The sequence below is a fragment of the Lepidochelys kempii genome, chromosome 3, assembly GCF_965140265.1.
Source record: "Lepidochelys kempii isolate rLepKem1 chromosome 3, rLepKem1.hap2, whole genome shotgun sequence".
Classification (NCBI taxonomy): domain Eukaryota; kingdom Metazoa; phylum Chordata; order Testudines; family Cheloniidae; genus Lepidochelys; species Lepidochelys kempii.
The window spans coordinates 7,938,054-7,956,225 of NC_133258.1; the positions used below are offsets into that span (position 1 = coordinate 7,938,054).

The following is an 18,172-nucleotide window of genomic DNA, read 5'->3' on the forward strand; positions in this document are numbered from 1 at the left end:
CTCCCATCGGGCAGAATCCTACCTCTGAATAAAGTGCCCTAACCACTGGGCTATTCTGATGTGGGTCTCTCAGTATCTCCTGTTCAAACTGTTTCACTTTGGATAAATACCTAAATAGACATCAGGGCAGAGAGAGAGAATGACACTATATCCTAGTGGTTAGAAACACTCACCTGGGACTGAGGAGTCCTGAGTCTGGTCCCCCTGCTCCGGTGATTCTGATTTATCCCAAGTGGAACACCTTCAACAGGGGAGATTGAGGGAGAGCCACATGAGAATATCTCATAGCCCAATGATTAGAGCACTCACCTCAACGGTGGGAGACCCCTGTTCAAATCCTTTTCTCTACAGCAGGCAGAGGGGGGCATTGAACGTGGGTGTCCCACTTTGCAGATGAGTGCACTGGGCTAAGTGTTATGATGGGGGCCCCCACTGCTGCCGCCTCCTCTGGCCAGATTTTGAATGGAACCCAGTCCAAAAGGCATGCTCAGAGCTCGCCTACCAGATCAGGTCCCGCAGGCGAGAGAGGTGGGCAAAGCCTATCTTTCCAGGCTTTGTGGGTCACCCTTGGGCTTAGGCAGGAAATAGGCATTCGTACACCTAGAGCAGTGGTTCCTGAACTTTTTGCCTGCATGACCCCATTTTCAGCCTCCCGTGAGCCCAGACAGCATGCAGGATGCCATTACCAAATGTCATCCTCTGCACAGCTTGGCGTTGCATGCACCATACCCACAAGGCCATGCTGTGTGGAGCAAAATGGCGTCTGCACACTCGGGATTGCCACAACCCCATCTGCTGATGGCGCAACCTCACTTAGGGTCATGCCCCCTCATGGGGAACAGCTGGCCTAGCATGAGGCTACAGTGCGCATCTCTGGGCGCAGAAACATAGAGGCCTAGGAGACTCGCAGCAAAAATGTAAGCACTGAGTGAGGTTTAGGTGCCTACAGGATTAGGTGGCCACCAAGCCGGAGTTCCGTGAATCTCGGTGGAACCCAAAACTAGGAGTTGTGTCCCTATGTTTGGGATTTAGGTGCCTACGTAGACCTATCTTAGTCCGTAAGAGAGACTCTCAACAAGAAACCTAGAAGAGGAAGGGTGGGCGTGTGTGTGTGTGTGAGACAGAGAGACGGTATTTAGTACCCAAATCACTAATTTCTATATTCTGCTCCTCGCTTAAAAATGTAATTTCAGTGGTTGCAGTTGTTCTCTAAGCAAGCAAATCAAATGGATGCACATTAACAGTACTTCTTGCCATGCGAAATGAGCAATTTATCAAGGAGTAGCCAGCCCGCAGGCAGGGCTCCGATTGTGCGTGTAGCTGTAACTACAAAGTGCAGGGTGAGCAGCAGGGCTGGAAGGCAAGAAAAGAAAATTCAGGCTGGACATGTACAAAAATTTACTCACCATGAGGCTGCCTTGGCTGTGGAAGAATCTCCAAAGCGAACTAGGGGGAGCGCTGTTACCTGCCGGTGTTCGCAGGTAGCTTGGGAACAAAATATTATAGGGAACAAAATCATGCTTTTAACAGCAAGGCGACCTAAATTGGTTTCATCCGTTTATTTATATATAGCAACTTTTAGCTGAAAAATCAGGGTATATCGACTGTATGAAGTTATGCTGGGAGCAGATGCGCACAAAGATGCGGTGGCGGGGTGCACACCTGCGTGTGGGGGTGTGTGCTGCCTCCTTAATGAGTCCACTGCTACATAGTCTCCTGGTAAAAATAAAAAGCGAAATTTGTTCCCTTAAATACACAGCAACAATTTTAAGAGTCCATTACCAAGCTGACGGGGGAACTTTTGTAACTTTGACTTTTACTTTTGCAAAATAACCCCTACAAATACAAATATATTCCTAGGATGAAAACTGAAAAGCAATGAAGTGATTCCTGCATATAGGGTCTGAACCAGCACCATTAACTTCAATGGGAGTTTGATTGGGCTTACAGGTTTTAAATCAGTTTGTTTGAGCTTGTTAAGGCTAAGGAAAACATTTCTAATAGTAAAATTATAATTTTTATAGCAAAACTATAGGTATAGTAAAATAATTATCAAAAGCTATAGCACTAAAATAGTATCTTATTATCCTATAGTAAATTTACGATTATTAAATTGCAAATATAATTTTAAAAGTGCATACTAGAGTTAATTCATAGTTCTTAGAGTATTACTATATAGTTCTGCACTCACAGAACCCTTGTAAGAAAACCACTACATTCTCCCACAGTAATGACTCAAAACAGCTGTAGTTATGTGTTTCCTGGTAAAATGTGAAGATTTTGGTGGTCAGTGTGGAAGTAGGTACATAATGAATGAGAGATGCTTACTGAACCCTGAGAATCAACATAAATATTGAACATTGTGCACTGAATGAGACGGCTCATGCAGAAAAAATAGTTATCACATAATGGGGGGTGGATCACTTGATGTACCTGTGTTCTGTTCATTCCCTCTGGGGCACCTGGTATTGGCGACTGTTGGAAGACCGGATACTGGGCTAGATGGACCTTTGGTCTGACCCACTATAGCCGTTCTTATGTTCTTAATTAAATGAGTAGTGGTGCCTCAGTACTAACGGTGGGGTTTCCTACCAGAAGTGCTTCACTTTGCAATAGTATCTTTGGTATTTGCCGCATTTTCTATTTTTTCATACATACTCACTTGCTATAGGGAACAGTGCAAGTGTGGCGGTGACATTTGGTTATCTAAGGCGATTGAGAAGGTTTTAAAGGGGAACTGTGTGTTCACATGTAATACATAAACATGCACATACTGTTTAACATAAAACCTAATGTGTCTGTATTGTCCCTTTAAGACCAGTGCATTTACTAGCCATTGACACCTTTTAGTAAAGCTGTTCTGGTGCATTCATGTTTTGATTTCTGAAAACCTTTTTTTTTCCTGAAGTTACTTCAATGAGAATCAATATCCTGATGAGGCAAAGAGAGAAGAAATTGCAAATGCCTGTAATGCAGTTATACAAAAGCCAGGTAAGGACCTGATCACGCTGTTCATCTCAAAGGAGTCTGCAATTAGATTTCAACATCTCCTGCTAAATTCAGCAAATCTCATTTTATGGCTGTTACTAACAATTTAGTGCTCTCAACCAGTAGTAAGTTTTTCCTAGAGCGCTGTATGGCTCGTGTCATTCACGCTGCTGTACTTGGATGAACATGAGGGCTAATGTAGTTTTCAGACCAAAACACTGATGTCTGAAAGTTAAATTTCTACTAATTAAAATAGTAGAGAGCTAGATGTGAAGTTCAGCATCAAAACATTTCATATATACAGGGTCATGTGGGGTATCCATAGAAAGGGAACAAATTTCAGAGATTTGCATTCTTTAAAGCCAATTATTTTTAGTTTACTTTTACAAATATGTGCGCTTCTTATCTGAGGATCTCAAAGCCCTCTACAAAAGTGGTTATGTGGCATTATTATTATTATTGTTATTACTGATCTCATTTTAAGGATGGCGAAATGTAGGCACAGAGAGACTGTGACTTGCCTACGATCACATGGTGTATCCTTGGCAAAGTAGGGAGCTCTGGTCTCCTGATGTCCAAGCTTCTCTGTAGCTTCTAGACATGAACCTGCCCTGTAGGTTGTGTGTGTTAAATTGGAGGATCTCATTTCCCTTCCCCCCTCCCCAGCATCTTCTCCGTTCTTCCTGCTCCTGTGATGGTAGGAAATGAGAAATGGTACCTGGAATGAAGTGGGGGTATCTGGTTTAGTTTGAAGAGGTGAACCCACCTGCCTTTGCTTAGTTGAAATAGTAGAACATACCCAAACCTTGCAGATAACACATTCTGCAACGTTTGTTTACAGGAATTAAAAGTAATGCAATAAACCCAAAGGAGAAAAAGAAAAGCTAGGATGAGACGTCCTAACATATGTGACAATTTTAGCATTAATGACTATAACTAGTAAGGAGGCAATCTAGTCGAGTGGACGGACCACTGTACTGGGGGCTCGGTATCCTGGGGTTCTAGTCCCAGCTTTGTCACTGGGTGACCCTGGGAAAGTCACTTCCCTGCTCTGTGCCTCAGTTTCCCCATCTGTAAAATGGAGATGATAGCAACCCCTTTCTAAAGCACTTTGAGATCAGCTGATGAAAAATGCTATATAAGTTGTTGTTATTACTATTACTAGATCTTCTCTCTGCCATCCTCATATCTCACTTCTTATTAATGTTTACTCCCTTTTCTATGGCACTCACTACCTTTGCACCTCAGACTCAGTAACCAAATTAGCCTCACATTATCCCTATGAGGCGGGAAAGTATTATCCCCAATTTACCTGTGGAAAATTGAGGCACAGAGAAGTGAAGTGATTTGACCAAGGTCATGCACAAATTCTGTGGCAGAGCTGTGAATTTAATCCTGGTCTCTTGAATCTCAGTACCTGAATTGGAAGAGCAGCTTTGCTCGCTATCACAGTTTAGGACTGAGCTGGCTGTAGTTGCAAAGAAAAGCCCTGCATTTCATTTGTGAACTGTTCTTATGTAGTTCCACTCTCTAATGCTGTCTACTCTAAGTTTCAAGGGTTTATCACAGGGCAGGGATCTGCTGATCTTATATGCATGTGCAAAGTGTCATCCATACCTGTGAAACCCAGTAAACAACTGTGTGTTTTCTACTGTATATTTTCACAGGCAAAAAGTTGTCCGATTTGGAACGAGTTACCTCCCTTAAAGTGTACAACTGGTTTGCCAACAGAAGAAAGGAAATCAAGAGAAGAGCCAATATCGGTAATGTATCCGAGAACCTGCTTTCAGACAGCCCGAAGGGCTTAAGTAGATAGGCCAGCTCGAGGGAGATGGAAAGTATAAGATTGAATTCTATTAATGCAAATGGCTAGGAGCTCCAAGCATTTTCAATAGTCAGTTAAAGCACTTTTTAAAATAAATCTTTCACCTTCTCAACATTTCTAAACTATCATCGGGGACTCAGTTTACAAATGTCAGTAGTAGGACAGGAAAAATGATTCAGTGCTCGGCTGTCACTAGAGGACCTAATTTCTGTTTTAAGTCTGAATCTGATCAATATAGAAGGATTCATATTTCCCTAACACCGGATTATTGGCCCAGTCCCATTAGATGTCCCAAATGAAGCAAGAGAAGCAGTAATTTCTGCACTGGGGATAGGGGAAATTCAAAATGTACTGAGTTTAAAACCTTTAAAGTGTAGTCCCACTCTGAAAAGTGTCAGGGGGAAAGGGGAAGCGATTTTTAAAAAAGGGGTCTTTGTGTGTAAGTTTCTTGCCTCAGTAATATCTAGCTCAAATGTACTCATTTTACAAGTCAAAATGGTGGTGATTTTTCTTACTGCCAACCCTATAAGATTCCACTGAGATCTGAAAGTCAAGATGCGTTCTTTACATCTCAAATTCCATCACCGTACCAAGGATTCTGCAGGCCAAATTCTTCCTTCGGTTACCCCTGTGCCACCTATTGCCTTCAGTAGGTTTGCAGAGCCATAATTGATTGGAACATAGTAAACAATTCTGTTGACGGTGTGCAAGCTGGAATAGGATACAGCTCACAAACTTAGCTGTGTTGGTTCTGCAGACTATACAAAGTTTCGAGCTTCAGACCTGAAGAAGAGCTCTGTGTAGCTCGAAACCTTGTCTACCTCACCAACAGAAGTTGGTCCAATAAAAGATATTACCTCACCCACCTTGTCTCTCTCATATCCTGGGACCAACACGGCTACAGCAACACTGCATGCACAAAGGAGAGTCTGTCCATTATAGACTAGATGGGGAAGAAGGAAGATTTGATGATTAGACATGAAGAATGGAAACAATTTTGTGGGGCAACAGAGGTGAACACTCAACACCCACCCCAAATTGTGGAGAGTTGAGAGGAGGAGGCCAAGAATTGACCTTGCTAGTCCATTTTCTTCAAATGCCTAAAAATGGATTGTCTTTAATTCTGGTAATGCATCAGATAATTTAGGGATCCATTTGCTTTTTTCGAAGAAGCAGCAATCCTGGAGAGCCATGGCATAGATGTACAGAGTCCAGGAGGCCATTCCAATAGCGATGACGTCGATGGGAATGACTATTCAGAGCAGGTAAGAATCTGAGCTGAGCTGCATGGCCCCAGATGGGAGACCCCGCATGTGACACTTCAGCGTCATGGGGCCTTGTACCTCTCATGAGTCAGACTTCCTTCTTTTTTTTTCTTTCATGTAATTTTAATGGGGAAAGTGGAAGAGCACAGCTCCCCTGTTGAATGTGTGAGAAACCAGTATTCACCCACTTGGATTTATTGTCATACAACAGGACACTTGGCAAGTACGCAATGGGGAGGAGGAGGGAAGATGTTCAGAGGGAGGCAGAGAAGCAGAGAAGGTAGAAGAAGACAGGAGGATCTGCTCCAAACAAGCAAGTGACACCATTCACACAACACACAATGTTTGAAAAATGCTAGGACAGTGTTAACTCAAGCTACGCACCATGCATAATTCAAGCTGTCCTTATCTCTGGCACTGGTACAGTGGTTAACCTTCAAGAAAGGATGTACAGATCTTTAACCATTTCTGCAGTGTGTTGGGCACAAACATGCGTCCCTGTGACATCAGGCACCCATGTTCTTATCCCACCTCTCCTTCTCCATCTTCCCCTGCAGAGTCAATGGTGACTAAGTCCATTTTGGATAGATTCATTTGACATCATTGACCTTACTGAACAGTTCACTTAGATGGTTCTGCTTCCTTTGCTCCTTGTGTTCATGCTGCCACACCCAGGTGTCTGGGTTTTGTTGGGGTTTTCTTAATAGGCCATCCCTGGAAAGAAGTAGGAGATCTCATCTCCATGTGGTTACTGGGAGGCCAGTATCCTGGAGTAGCTACCCCAGTAGGCTCAGCCCAAGTCCAGTGGGACAGTGATTGGGTGAGAGGTGCTGGCATACCTGCTCTGTTTCCACCATCCTTGGAGCTGCTGCTGTTTCTTTGGTGGAGGACGAAGATCCTTTTATAGACCATCTCTGGGAATAGTTGGTGGAGCTCTGCTCCGTATGGCTGTGCAAGGTCAGAATCTCCTAAATAATTGGTGTGATATATTTTGAAATTGCAGCCAAGCACATTTAATTGCATGCCTGTGAGATAGAGGAATTGATGGCTTAGCAGATGCATTGTTTAGAATTCCAAACCATTTCTTTCTTTCTGCATTTTTGTATTATCCAACATATTTTTGGAAAGAGAAATAATTTGCTTAATTGCATTAAAATTCTCTGTTCAGAGTCCTTAGACATTGCAGTTCTCAATGATCTAGCCCAGACTCCACTGTAAAGGATAATTAGGCATTAAAAGTTAAATGGATTACTGTGGAAAGCTGTCCTGATGACCATTTAACACCCATTCAGCCGTTACACTGAAACACAGGTTTTATGGTTTTATCATTCAGACTCCAGAAAACTTTAAAACATAAAGTTTATCCAATTACCATTAAAGTTAATAACATAATGTTAATACAACTTCAGAAGGATTGTGTTTTTTACACTTTCTCGGCATGATCTAGTTCACTTATATGACTTTTAGGGTCAGGTATTCAAAAGCATGCACACAAGTTCTGATGTGCATGTGGGGTTTTGAACATCTGGCCCAAAATTCATGGCAAATTAAGAGATTCTGTTAAGCAGCCTCAGGAGTTTACTGAAAACTGGCATTTCTGTCCCACCAGCAATCACCACCTGCCATCTTGATTTAGAAATGATACTGTTGCAAATTCTTCATCATGGGCCTGATGTAATAATGACAAAAATATGTAGCATTTTTGCTCTCTAAAATGCTGTAAAATATTAACTAATTCTCACAAGACCTCTGTAAGGTAAGTAAGTATTTTTACCCCCAGTTCAGAAAGGTGGGAAGCTGATGCTTAGTTTGCCCAAGGTCCCAGAAAGAGTTGGTTTTTAGATTTAGGATTAGAACTTGGATTTTTGTAGTTGGGTTTAGTGTGCGGGTATTGGGTGACGTTAGTGGTCAGTGATGTACAGGAGGTCAGAATAGATGATTTGCTGTTCCCTTCTGGCCTTAAACTCTATGACTTTGTCTTATTCCTAGGACCCTACCACATTCACAGCCATGAAAAATGCGTCACGGATCATGATATCTGTGTTTTTGTGTGCTTTTACCCTATACCATACAGATTTCACAGGGGAGACCTCAAATTGGGGGTCCTGACCCAAAAGGGAGTTGCAGGGTTTGCAAGGTTATTTTAGGGGGATCACGGTATTGCTACCCTTACTTCTGCGCTGCCTTCAGAGCTGGGTGGCCAGAGAGCAGGCCTATAGCAGCGAAGTTTCCCCATATTCTTCGTATTTCGCAGCAACCACACATCCTGAACAAGTAAACTGTTGTCCTGTTAAAATTAAGAGGCTTCTTTTTAGTGTTTAGAAAAAAGACACACAGGAAAGTATGGTGACAGATCTGTTTGACTTGCAGTGCAGGCAGCAGTAAAACCCACAGGTTTTCACTATTTAATTAAGTGCGGTGTGGCATGTAGCAGGAAGGCTGGCTAGACTGTGTGATCTGCTGTGGCAGTTCCTGCATGAGGTCATTTCACCACCTTTTTTATCTCTCGGGGACATTTTCAGCAGCTGGTTTAGTGCTCAATTGTCTATAGGGGTATCCCTATATAAAATAGAACCTATGTATATATGTGTCACTTCTATTTTACACTAAATCACACTTACCTTATTATTTAATACATTCCTCACTAAGCTTGCGTTTAACCAGTTTTTATCTATTGAAAATAAACAGAATCTCCACACCTTGCCCTGCCCATTTCAATGAACCTGTGTTTGCCCAGTGAATGACATTTTCTTAAAGGGAGTCCATGTTTCTTTTCAACCCTACCCAGTTAGCAAAAGTGTAATTGCGGCCCTTAGTTAACTGCTCACTTTAAAAACTCTTTCACTCAGACTGAATGCTCACTAATTAACAACGCTTCATCTTTTTCCTTTCTGCATACACAGGATGACAGCACTAGCCATAGTGACCACCAAGATCCCATTTCATTAGCCGTGGAAATGGCAGCAGTAAACCACACCATCTTGGCATTGGCCCGGCAAGGAACCAACGAAATCAAGACAGAGGCCCTAGACGACGACTGATACAAAGAAGGGGGAGGGTCAAAACAAGAAGTAACTTAGTTTTAGACGTAGCACCTTAGCAGACTTTCCTCGGTCCTTAATATGTGTTCTTCTTACAGTATAACTTTGCAGTTTCTTGTACGTCAGTTAGCTGTTAGGGTCTTGTTCTGTGAAGATGGCATGGTGCCCTCAGCCTTTGCATATACTCTCTCAGTATTAATTCCCAGTAAATAATCAGTCAACCAACCAACCTCCCTCTCCCAGCCCCAGTGGCTCGAAAATCTTGCTGCTTTGTCTTAGCATTCCAAGAAAGTGCTTCCAGGTATTTTAGAGAGCCCTCAGTTCCAAGTCTTAGGCTACATGTCAAATCTTGGATACCCTTAGACAGCATGTAAAACTAGTCTGTACGCTTTTCCTTCTCCAAGACTGAAAGGATGGAAGCTGAGGTAGAGGCTCAGGGTCGATGGACACCATATTGGGAGTATCAACAGAGAGTAAAAAGAACACTAGAAACCCCACTTCAGCATGGGAATAAGTGATTTCCAGCTGCAATAAGCCGTGCCTCACTGGTCACACAGTGACTTGATATACTTCTTTTGGGTACTGCGCTGAGCATGTCCACGGGAAACATATTCACACATTTCGGTTGATGCTCACATATTCAACACAGACATCCTCTACTCTCACAAGCTGCATGGCTTAGTGGATAAAATACTGCCTTCTGCCTCTGGGACCATGATAGAAGCCCAGCCTGGGATCACATGAAAAATGAGCTGAATGTCTAATGGATGGCAGTCCACTTCTCAAAACCACTATTCATTATTTGGCACATCTAGCAGTGCCTGCTCCGAAGAGGTCTAGACTCTATCGATCTGTCATAGAAGTTGCGTTACCTTTTGTTCTTCCTCTCACCTTTCCCCCTCCAGCCCCTCTCAAAAGCAATGTTTTCAAAAAAAAGGGATTAAGATAATAAATGGGTGAGTTTGTACAAGTCTGTGTAACTACTGCCTGCAATCCCAACAGGCCTGAAAGGTTTTTGGAGGACTTTGGTATCTAGTTTCTGCTAGTTATCAACATGGCATAAATATTCACCCAAATATGAACACTTCTTAAAAGGCAGGAAGATCTCCTCCTTGAGATATAGGGTGTAACGCTTTTGTGTTCTCTTTACTCTGTCCTTGTTAAGGTGTGAGAAAGCTATACTGCTAAGACAATTTAATTAATAACGGGAAGCCATATTGATAATGGATGTGGTAATATTTGTAAAGCAAACCTACTTTAAGTAGCAGAAACTAATGGAATTGTTTTTCCTTGATCATATGTAGCACTTTTGTTACTTTTTTCTTAAAGATATTTATATTTGATAAATCTTTTTTTTATCATTTGAGAATTCAAAATACCAAACGACAAACTTGCATTACAGAGTCACCCTGTGATCACCTTGTCATCTAGTATCTAAATGATGAACTGTGTATGCATCTAAGAAAATTACATCTGCTGGCATTGTGTGGAAGTGATCTCATGGCATCCTGATAAAAGTGATATGTCGCTGCTGGTAAGAGGAAACTGTTCCCTGGAAGTAGCACGGGATGCGTTAGAGACGGTCTAGGCTGCATTATATCTTTGAAAAAATGAATACATTTACATAGCATTGCCATGGCATTCCATTTTATCCTCCCTGCTATATGGAAATAGTTTAAGAGGGAAGATGGCTTTGTTTTGAAGTGTGGCTTTCCTTTGTCTTTTGTTCATTTTTAAAGGTGAAGGGAAGTTACTATGACTTGTTTAGTTTTTATTCCTTCCCATCTCCTCTTCATCCCCCAGCTTTGCAAGATGGTTGCAACTTGAAACCCTCAGATATAATTGCAAGCACTTAGAAAAAGAAAGAAAGAAAGATGAAATTGTGGCACATCAGCAGGGTTTTAGCCAGCCTTAAACCCCCTGAAGGTAAAGACTAACTAGATCATCTTTCAGAGTAACAGCCGTGTTAGTCTGTATTCGCAAAAAGAAAAGGAGGACTTGTGGCACCTTAGAGACTAACCAATTTATTAGAGCATGAGCTTTCGCAAACTGTAGCTCACGAAAGCTTATGCTCAAATAAATTGGTTAGTCTCTAAGGTGCCACAAGTCCTCCTTTTCTTTTTAGATCATCTTTATGTCTGCTAATCTTGTGAAAGCTGTTTAGGTAGATGTGGGGGAGTTGCCACCTCTTTGTCCCTGTGACTTTGAAGATATATAGGCAGGGCTTGGTCCAGTCGTTTATTTATGGATTTCATTGGAAAATATATGTGCTTTCTTTAGCAGTAGATCACTGAAGCAGAATGGAGCTGTCTTTTTCTGTTTTATTGTATTTCTTGAGTAGGCAAATTCATGAATAGTGTCAGAATAGACTCAGGAAAGAACGAAATTGTTTCAGTCATCATTGCAGTGTTCTTTCTTTGTGTGTGTGTGTGTGTGTGTGTATGAATCTTTCGGTACTAGTGAGCAAGAGCGGGGGAGGGGTGTTTTTGCGCCGCAGGATGATCCAGCAAACCAGCTTCAGTGGAATTTTACCTACTTATTCATAGTACAGTCATACACAGAGCTGACAAGAAACCACCACAATTTATTGCAAGGAGATTTTAATAATCTATGGCCTCTTTATGCTGATATTTCCACCAGGGTTTGTTCTAGCTGTTGCATTTTAAAGAATCAAATCAAACTGATAGCTGCACTTACAAAATAAAGATTGCTTACATTTTACCTTTAAAAATTCATTGTTTAAAACAAACATCTATTTAGAGCATTAAGGAAGAATAACACCAATACAGTAAAGGCCAGATCCTGACCTCTGCTGCACTGGTGTAAATTTGAAATAACTCCACTAAAAATAATGGATTTACACCACTGTATAGAAGAGAATCTGGCCTTCACTCTGTCTAGCACCGTCTTACAGCTCCTGTGTCTCATAACACATCAAAAAGAATAAGCAGATGAACAACTTGTGTATCATTAGAGATCAGTGGGTCTTCCATCCTAAATTGCAGCTTGCCGGTAAACAGCAGTCTTCCCCGCACCAGAGGAAAAGCATAGGCTGATTCAGTAGGTAAGAAATGCCTTTGGTGAGCCAGGTGCGACATAGTTCTGTTTATCTCCCTTCATCTGCATTCTGTTTGATCTCTGTGCGGCCCCCAGAAGATATGATCAAGGAATATGACCTTAGCCATCCTCAATATCCCGGTGACACTGAGCTCTCTAGCTCCCTCTATAGCCCGCTGTGGACTGTTTCTTGATTGACAGACACTTGTTTTGATGAGGGGTAGCCGGTCTAGGCTCTCATTAGATAACTCTTGGGTACTGCGTTGAGGGAAAAATTTCAAGACACTTTGGAATGGCTTCTGCAGCCTTGTCGTTCAGGGCGAGGACAATGCTGGTGAGACAGCCCTGGAAATTAAGGTTTGTTCTGGGTCACTCCCTCAACAAGCTGAGACAGTCCTTCTGAGGCTATTTCCATCTCTGCATTTTCTGTCAAATCAGGCTTTTCTCTGCAGTGCTGCAGTTCAAACCTTGTTATTGACATTCATACCTTCATCACCTCCAGGCTAAATTATTGTGCAGCACACCCACTTGGGTTCTGCTTGAAATTGATCTGAAAGCTGAATTGGTTACACAACGGTTACTGACTCTTTCCATGGATACAGTTTAAAGAATCTATGATTCCTTCCTTCCATGTTGCTGTTACACCAACAGATTCAATCCAGATTGTCATCTCATGGCTCATAATACTTTACCCAACATTTTTTTCATCCTCCAGAGCAGGAGAGGTTGTCTAGGTTGTCCTTGCTATCTATTCCTAGATATTATTTGAGCGTGTGGGAGTGCGGTGCAGAACAGGACTCCGTCCATGGAGGTCCCTTCTCTGAGGACATTCCCCAGAGTTTTCCTCAGGCTGGCTCCTGACTCTGCATCAGGCCTTTCTCCTCTGATTTGTTCATCTTTGGCTATTTCATTGCTCCACTTTTCTTTAACTCCCCTTTTTCTTTTTTCTTTGCTCATGTAGTTTGGGCAGTGTCTTTTCCTGGACTATTATGTGTAATATATTCATTTAAATTTGGTACCGATGTCCATATATTTTGCAAAGGATGCCGTAGATAGTAAGTTAACACAGCCGCAGACAGCATTTTTCTTTGATGCCCTTGTGATGCAGAGACATCTTCTAAGTACTTGGAGGTGGTGTTACAACAGTTTCACTGCTTCAGTAAATGTGTTCTTACCAAGAAGGGAGTTTCTAACTTTGACCCGTGTTTTCCAGCGATGCTGTGTTGACCTAACATGATTGCGAGTGGCGTTTGTTTTTTTTATTTTCACCTACTTAAAATATTCTCCTATAAGAGCTGGACCTTGTCTGCAAAGTCTGGATCCAGCTTTTCAAAGCTGTGGGGTATTTGGATTAATAGTTTTGGTTCAGACCCATGTATAATATAAATTGCAGTAGTGACCTATAATGCTTATATGAGTCTTCATTGAATTTCTCAATAACTCTATTTTGTTCCATTGACTATAGTGGAGTTTAATGGATCAGTGTTTTCATAACACCCAGACTATCTATGTAGGTGGATGCACAGTTTTGAGATGGGTTTTAGCATACATTGACTGGACTTTCTACCACCTCGCTATTGTGGCTGGGAATCTTTTAGTTTGGCATAGCTAATGAGATTATCTATAAGTATCACTTTCATATGCAGGCTGGCAAGATTTTTGCTATTTTACTTCTCATGTAAAGCTAGTAAAATCATAGGATATGTCTACACTGCAACGTAAACTCAGGCTTCAAATTCAGGCTCAAGCCTTGCCCTCCTTCCGTCTACACATAAATCACTCTAATCCAGAGTTCGGACCCAGGGCCCTGTGGTGGCGGAGGGTCCGAGCCTGAGTCAAGCTGGGACAGAGGGGGTCAAGCCTGATTGCTTTGCAGTGTAGCTGTAGTCCCACTGGACTTATGCTCCGGGAGTCTGACAAAAGTGTCCCACAGGCCAACTTTCTTTGTCCTCTGGAACAATCATGTTTTCCCACACTGCACCCAAACAAAGGACTAGAGCGGACACGTTCAGTAGGAAGTCTGGGATATGGGTGGTTGGGCTGTGGCCCACATCATACAGTGTAGACACTGAAGCGCCAGGTTGGTTCCCAGGGTTCAACAATTCCTAATCTGGGATTACAAATGAGCACAGATGCTCAAACCCTACCCCTGAGTTTACATTGCAGTGTAGGCATACTCCCAGTAGTGTGGCAGAAGTAGAATGGCACCTAATCAGCTCATATCGGAACTGGTCGAAATCTTTTTGTCGTGCTGCCTTAAAGGGACATCAGCAAGATTTCACTAAGATTTTCAGCTTCCCTGTTAAAGTACTTTTCTATCATTACGCTGCCTTACCTCATGCAATCTAATTAGTTTTGTCACACAGAGCTATCCGGTAATGGCAGCAGGATTCCACTGGCTGGCTGGGGTACAGTCTCAGAATCCTAGAAATCTAGGGCTGGAAGGGATCTTTGGAATCCCTTGCCCCATACGGAGGCAGTACCAAGTATACCTCAACCACCCCAAAAGGTGTTTGTCTCACCTGTTTTTAAAAACCTCCAGTGACTGAGATTCCACAGCCTCCCTTGGTAACCTGGTCCAGTACATAACTATCTTTACAGCTGGAAAGATTTTCCTAATATCTAACCTAACTCTCCCTTGCTACAGATTAAGCCTATTACTTCTTGTCCTACCTTCAGTGGACATAGAGAACCTTGAAGACTGTTTTCCGGTCCCCACTCAGATGACTTTTCTCATGACTAGATGGGCACATTTTTAAAATCTTTCCTCATAGATCAGGTTTTCCGAACCTCTTATTGTTTTTGTTGCTCTGTTCTAGACTCTCTCCAGTTTGTCCACATCATTCTTAAAGCATCTTTTATTGTACACATGAGTCAGACTTGCAAAATTGGTGTGTGGATTTTGAATGCATCTAATAACAACACTGCCCCAACTATTTAATCCAGGATTTTGATTCACGTTGTAGCTTGAATTGAGATCCAAATGTAGATTCCCATCTTCCTCCCTGAGGTTCATAAGTATTTGTGTCCAAGATCTGGTCTGAGTCTCTTAAGTTATATGAGGTTTGGACCCCAGGAACTGGTCACTATGATGGTGTTTGCCCTTGTGGGTTTTGAATGGAGGAAAATGCTCCATCTAATTTCCTCAAATCAGTTAATTTCTGATGGTTGTGATGTTTGCTAGAATGTACGTTTCTTCTTAACCAGGACATTGTGAATTTAGTATTGCTTTCTGTTCATCAGCTAAGTAATTTATCTCTTCCTTTACGTCACAGTTTGTTGGATTATGACCAAGAAACTTTGGGTTTCTCATCAGAAGAAACTCCCTTGCTCTTATTTAGTAAAGGGCTTCATGTCCCAGTAGCTGTTGCACTCTTCAATGCAATTTTTTTTCATTAACAATATTATTTGCTAAACACATTTTTAGGTAATAATTTTTTTATTTGGTTTAGCAATTTTGCTCTTATCGTGGGTCTTTGTTGGCAGGTTGTATCTTGAAAAATGAGTTATATGTCACAACCAAAATATATTCATTGTTGTGGGTATAGGACTTTTTCTGTTTTTTAATGCCCTCCTGCTGAATTCATTGGGGTGCATAGACATCAGCTAACTTTTGCAGTTTTACTGAGCCAAGACATACTCCTCATCATTCCCTTGAATGGAAGGCGAGTGCACTGATCAGGAGAACTAAGGAGCTGGATTGCTGAGCAATTTCCAAATAAAGCATTCCTTTCTGGGCTTTTCTTAATAGCTAGGGTATTTACTCAGGATTCTGAATCAGTTGTTGGCCAACACAAATTTGGCAGACTGAGAAGCATGGCCAGAAACCCCTGTCTCTTCGTTTCATTTAGCAATGTCTAATTTACAGTAGCTAAATTGTCCAATTAAAGATATTCCATGTTCAAGAAAAAAGAGGTGGCAGCTACAAATTAGAATTTCAAAGAAACAAAATTTATTTTTCTCTCTTGAGAGAAGTGCATTAGAGGACTGTGTTTGGTCATCTAAGGACTTAAAGCAAGTGAGACAGCGTTTTATGTGTGGTGTCCGACACAGCAAAAAAGGTATTCTCCTCGATGGGGTTATAGTCCTTAAGCATCTTCTCTGTCATCCCCTTGTGTGGAAATGCATGTCACACTCTAGTTTGTGTTAATGAGAAAAAAGACCCAAATATATTTGGTTTCTTCAGGATTTCTCTCACCCAGTCTAACTAGGATGTTCTTAAAGTGCTCATTGCTACAGTATCAAAGGGCTAAATCATACGGACAAATTGGGAAGTGGGTTGAGAGAGAAATATGCCTATTCACTTTTGTGCCCCTTTTCAAGATTGGTGGTTGAGTTGTTTTCATCAGTCTGAACAATAACAATCCATGGATAATACACAGCTTTTCTCTTTGCCGTTCTTTCCAGTAATCATTGAAGCACTCAGGCCAGGAGTTTAGATGCTACAAGTAGGTGTGAGTGCGTTAATGCCATTGAGCCATAGTGAGCTGTATAATGGATCTTTGATGTTTGTGTACTTATAGTACTCAGATGATCTGGCAAAATGCTCTGTCTTCCATTTTCATTCTCTATCTTTTTAATGTAAGCCGGTGTGCTCTGTTGTAATTCACTCTCCAATTCATACTGATGTGTTGTGATCCGATGGAGGTTCTGCTCAGTCTTTTCAAACTGTAGCCATGGCAATTGGGTGGGTAGAATGAATACATAAAAGTGTAATGGCAGTTTTGAATGACTGGGTGTCCGCCTGACATGTAATTAGCTGCTTCAGGAAGATGTAGATTGGCATGGTTGTAATTAAAAGGATTTCTGTCCCTTTATGTGATTGAAAACAGCAGATCTTCCATTCCCTAATTTCCCTTAGTACCAATGCACTCAACAATGTTTGGAACAGCTACTGAGTAAACTAAAATAATGACCTGTTCCTTATAATGCTGGACAAAACTGGGATTAGGTTTCTACGCAAAGCTTTTTTCTCTTTCTTTTATCCTGGCCATATCTGTATAGCGTCTCATTGGGTTGCAAAAAAAAAAAATGCATGTAATGGCTTAATTATTTTCCATTTTCTGAATGAAGGATCACTAGAAACCCAGAGAACTCAGTTTATTTCACACCTTAATACTGCCATTGCTTTCATCCTGAATCTGTCCTTGGAATATACTGCTTGTATTGTTGTTGTCCAACCCCTGGACCAGACAGTATAATTAGCTCTTAGATGCTCTCAAGTAATCTTGTTGTATTATCTCATGCTGGGAATGTTGTCAGCAGTTGTCATCAAGTTTTGAGCTGCATGTCACTTAGACTGCCTATTGTGAGAGCTGTGGAGAAGTGATATGAGTTAGCTCACCTTATACCTCAGATATCAAAATAGATCCTAATGTCAAACAAGAACTCAGTTGTCCTCCACTTGCTGTTCTGCCAGGTAACAGAGCTGAATATATAGTGGTGAACCAAGCTGCTGTCGAAGTCACTGCATAAGTTCTCACTGGATACTGTCAAACACCTATCACAAGGCGTGACAAACACTCCCCCATTGTGCTGTTTGGAGAGGATGCAAGAGAAACATTATTTAGTGATGGATCTTGAGTACAGCTGTGCTGGGTCTATGCTGCATTTCCACCCCACCTAATTTCTTACCTTTTTTGTCACCAGAGCCACCCTTGGCATTTTAATCACATTGGACCAGATTTACAAAGGCATTTCAAGATGCAGGCAGGCGTCTAGCGGGATTCGCCTAAGACGCTTAGGCACTCTTGTAAATCCCAGTCGATACCTTTCTGTTTCCTTAGGTGCCTAAATACCTTTGTAAGTCTGGCTCATTGTCCAGTGCTGTTCAGAGCAGGTCTACCTGACAAGATGGCTAAAAATCTGTTTATGCTAGTTCTCTCAACATCACCATCTCCAGCGATGCTGTACTGGCAGTAGGAACGGCAGGAAATTTTTTGGTGGGGAGTCATAATGTGTACAAGACTTTAGGCATTAATTTTGCTGCTATTGTT

General features: G+C 41.8%; 1 protein-coding gene across 9 annotated transcripts in view; it reads left to right on the forward strand.

Moving 5' to 3' along the window:
- HMBOX1 (homeobox containing 1) overlaps positions 1-11,130 on the forward strand; it is a 142,863-nt gene extending 131,733 nt beyond the window's left edge. For 4 of the 9 annotated variants that reach the window (XM_073335637.1, XM_073335645.1, XM_073335639.1 and 1 more), the window contains 5 exons: positions 2,909-2,991; positions 4,656-4,751; positions 5,984-6,078; positions 6,290-6,391; positions 8,982-11,130. In XM_073335637.1, coding sequence (XP_073191738.1) covers positions 2,909-2,991; positions 4,656-4,751; positions 5,984-6,078; positions 6,290-6,391; positions 8,982-9,119 — 514 coding nt within the window. In that variant the 3' untranslated portion in view covers positions 9,120-11,130. Of the gene's footprint in view, positions 1-2,908; positions 2,992-4,655; positions 4,752-5,983; positions 6,079-6,214; positions 6,392-7,687 lie in introns of those variants that run through there. The other 5 variants (XM_073335638.1, XM_073335641.1, XM_073335642.1 and 2 more) reach the window with 5 other exon arrangements.
- Positions 11,131-18,172: the final 7,042 nt, after the last annotated feature.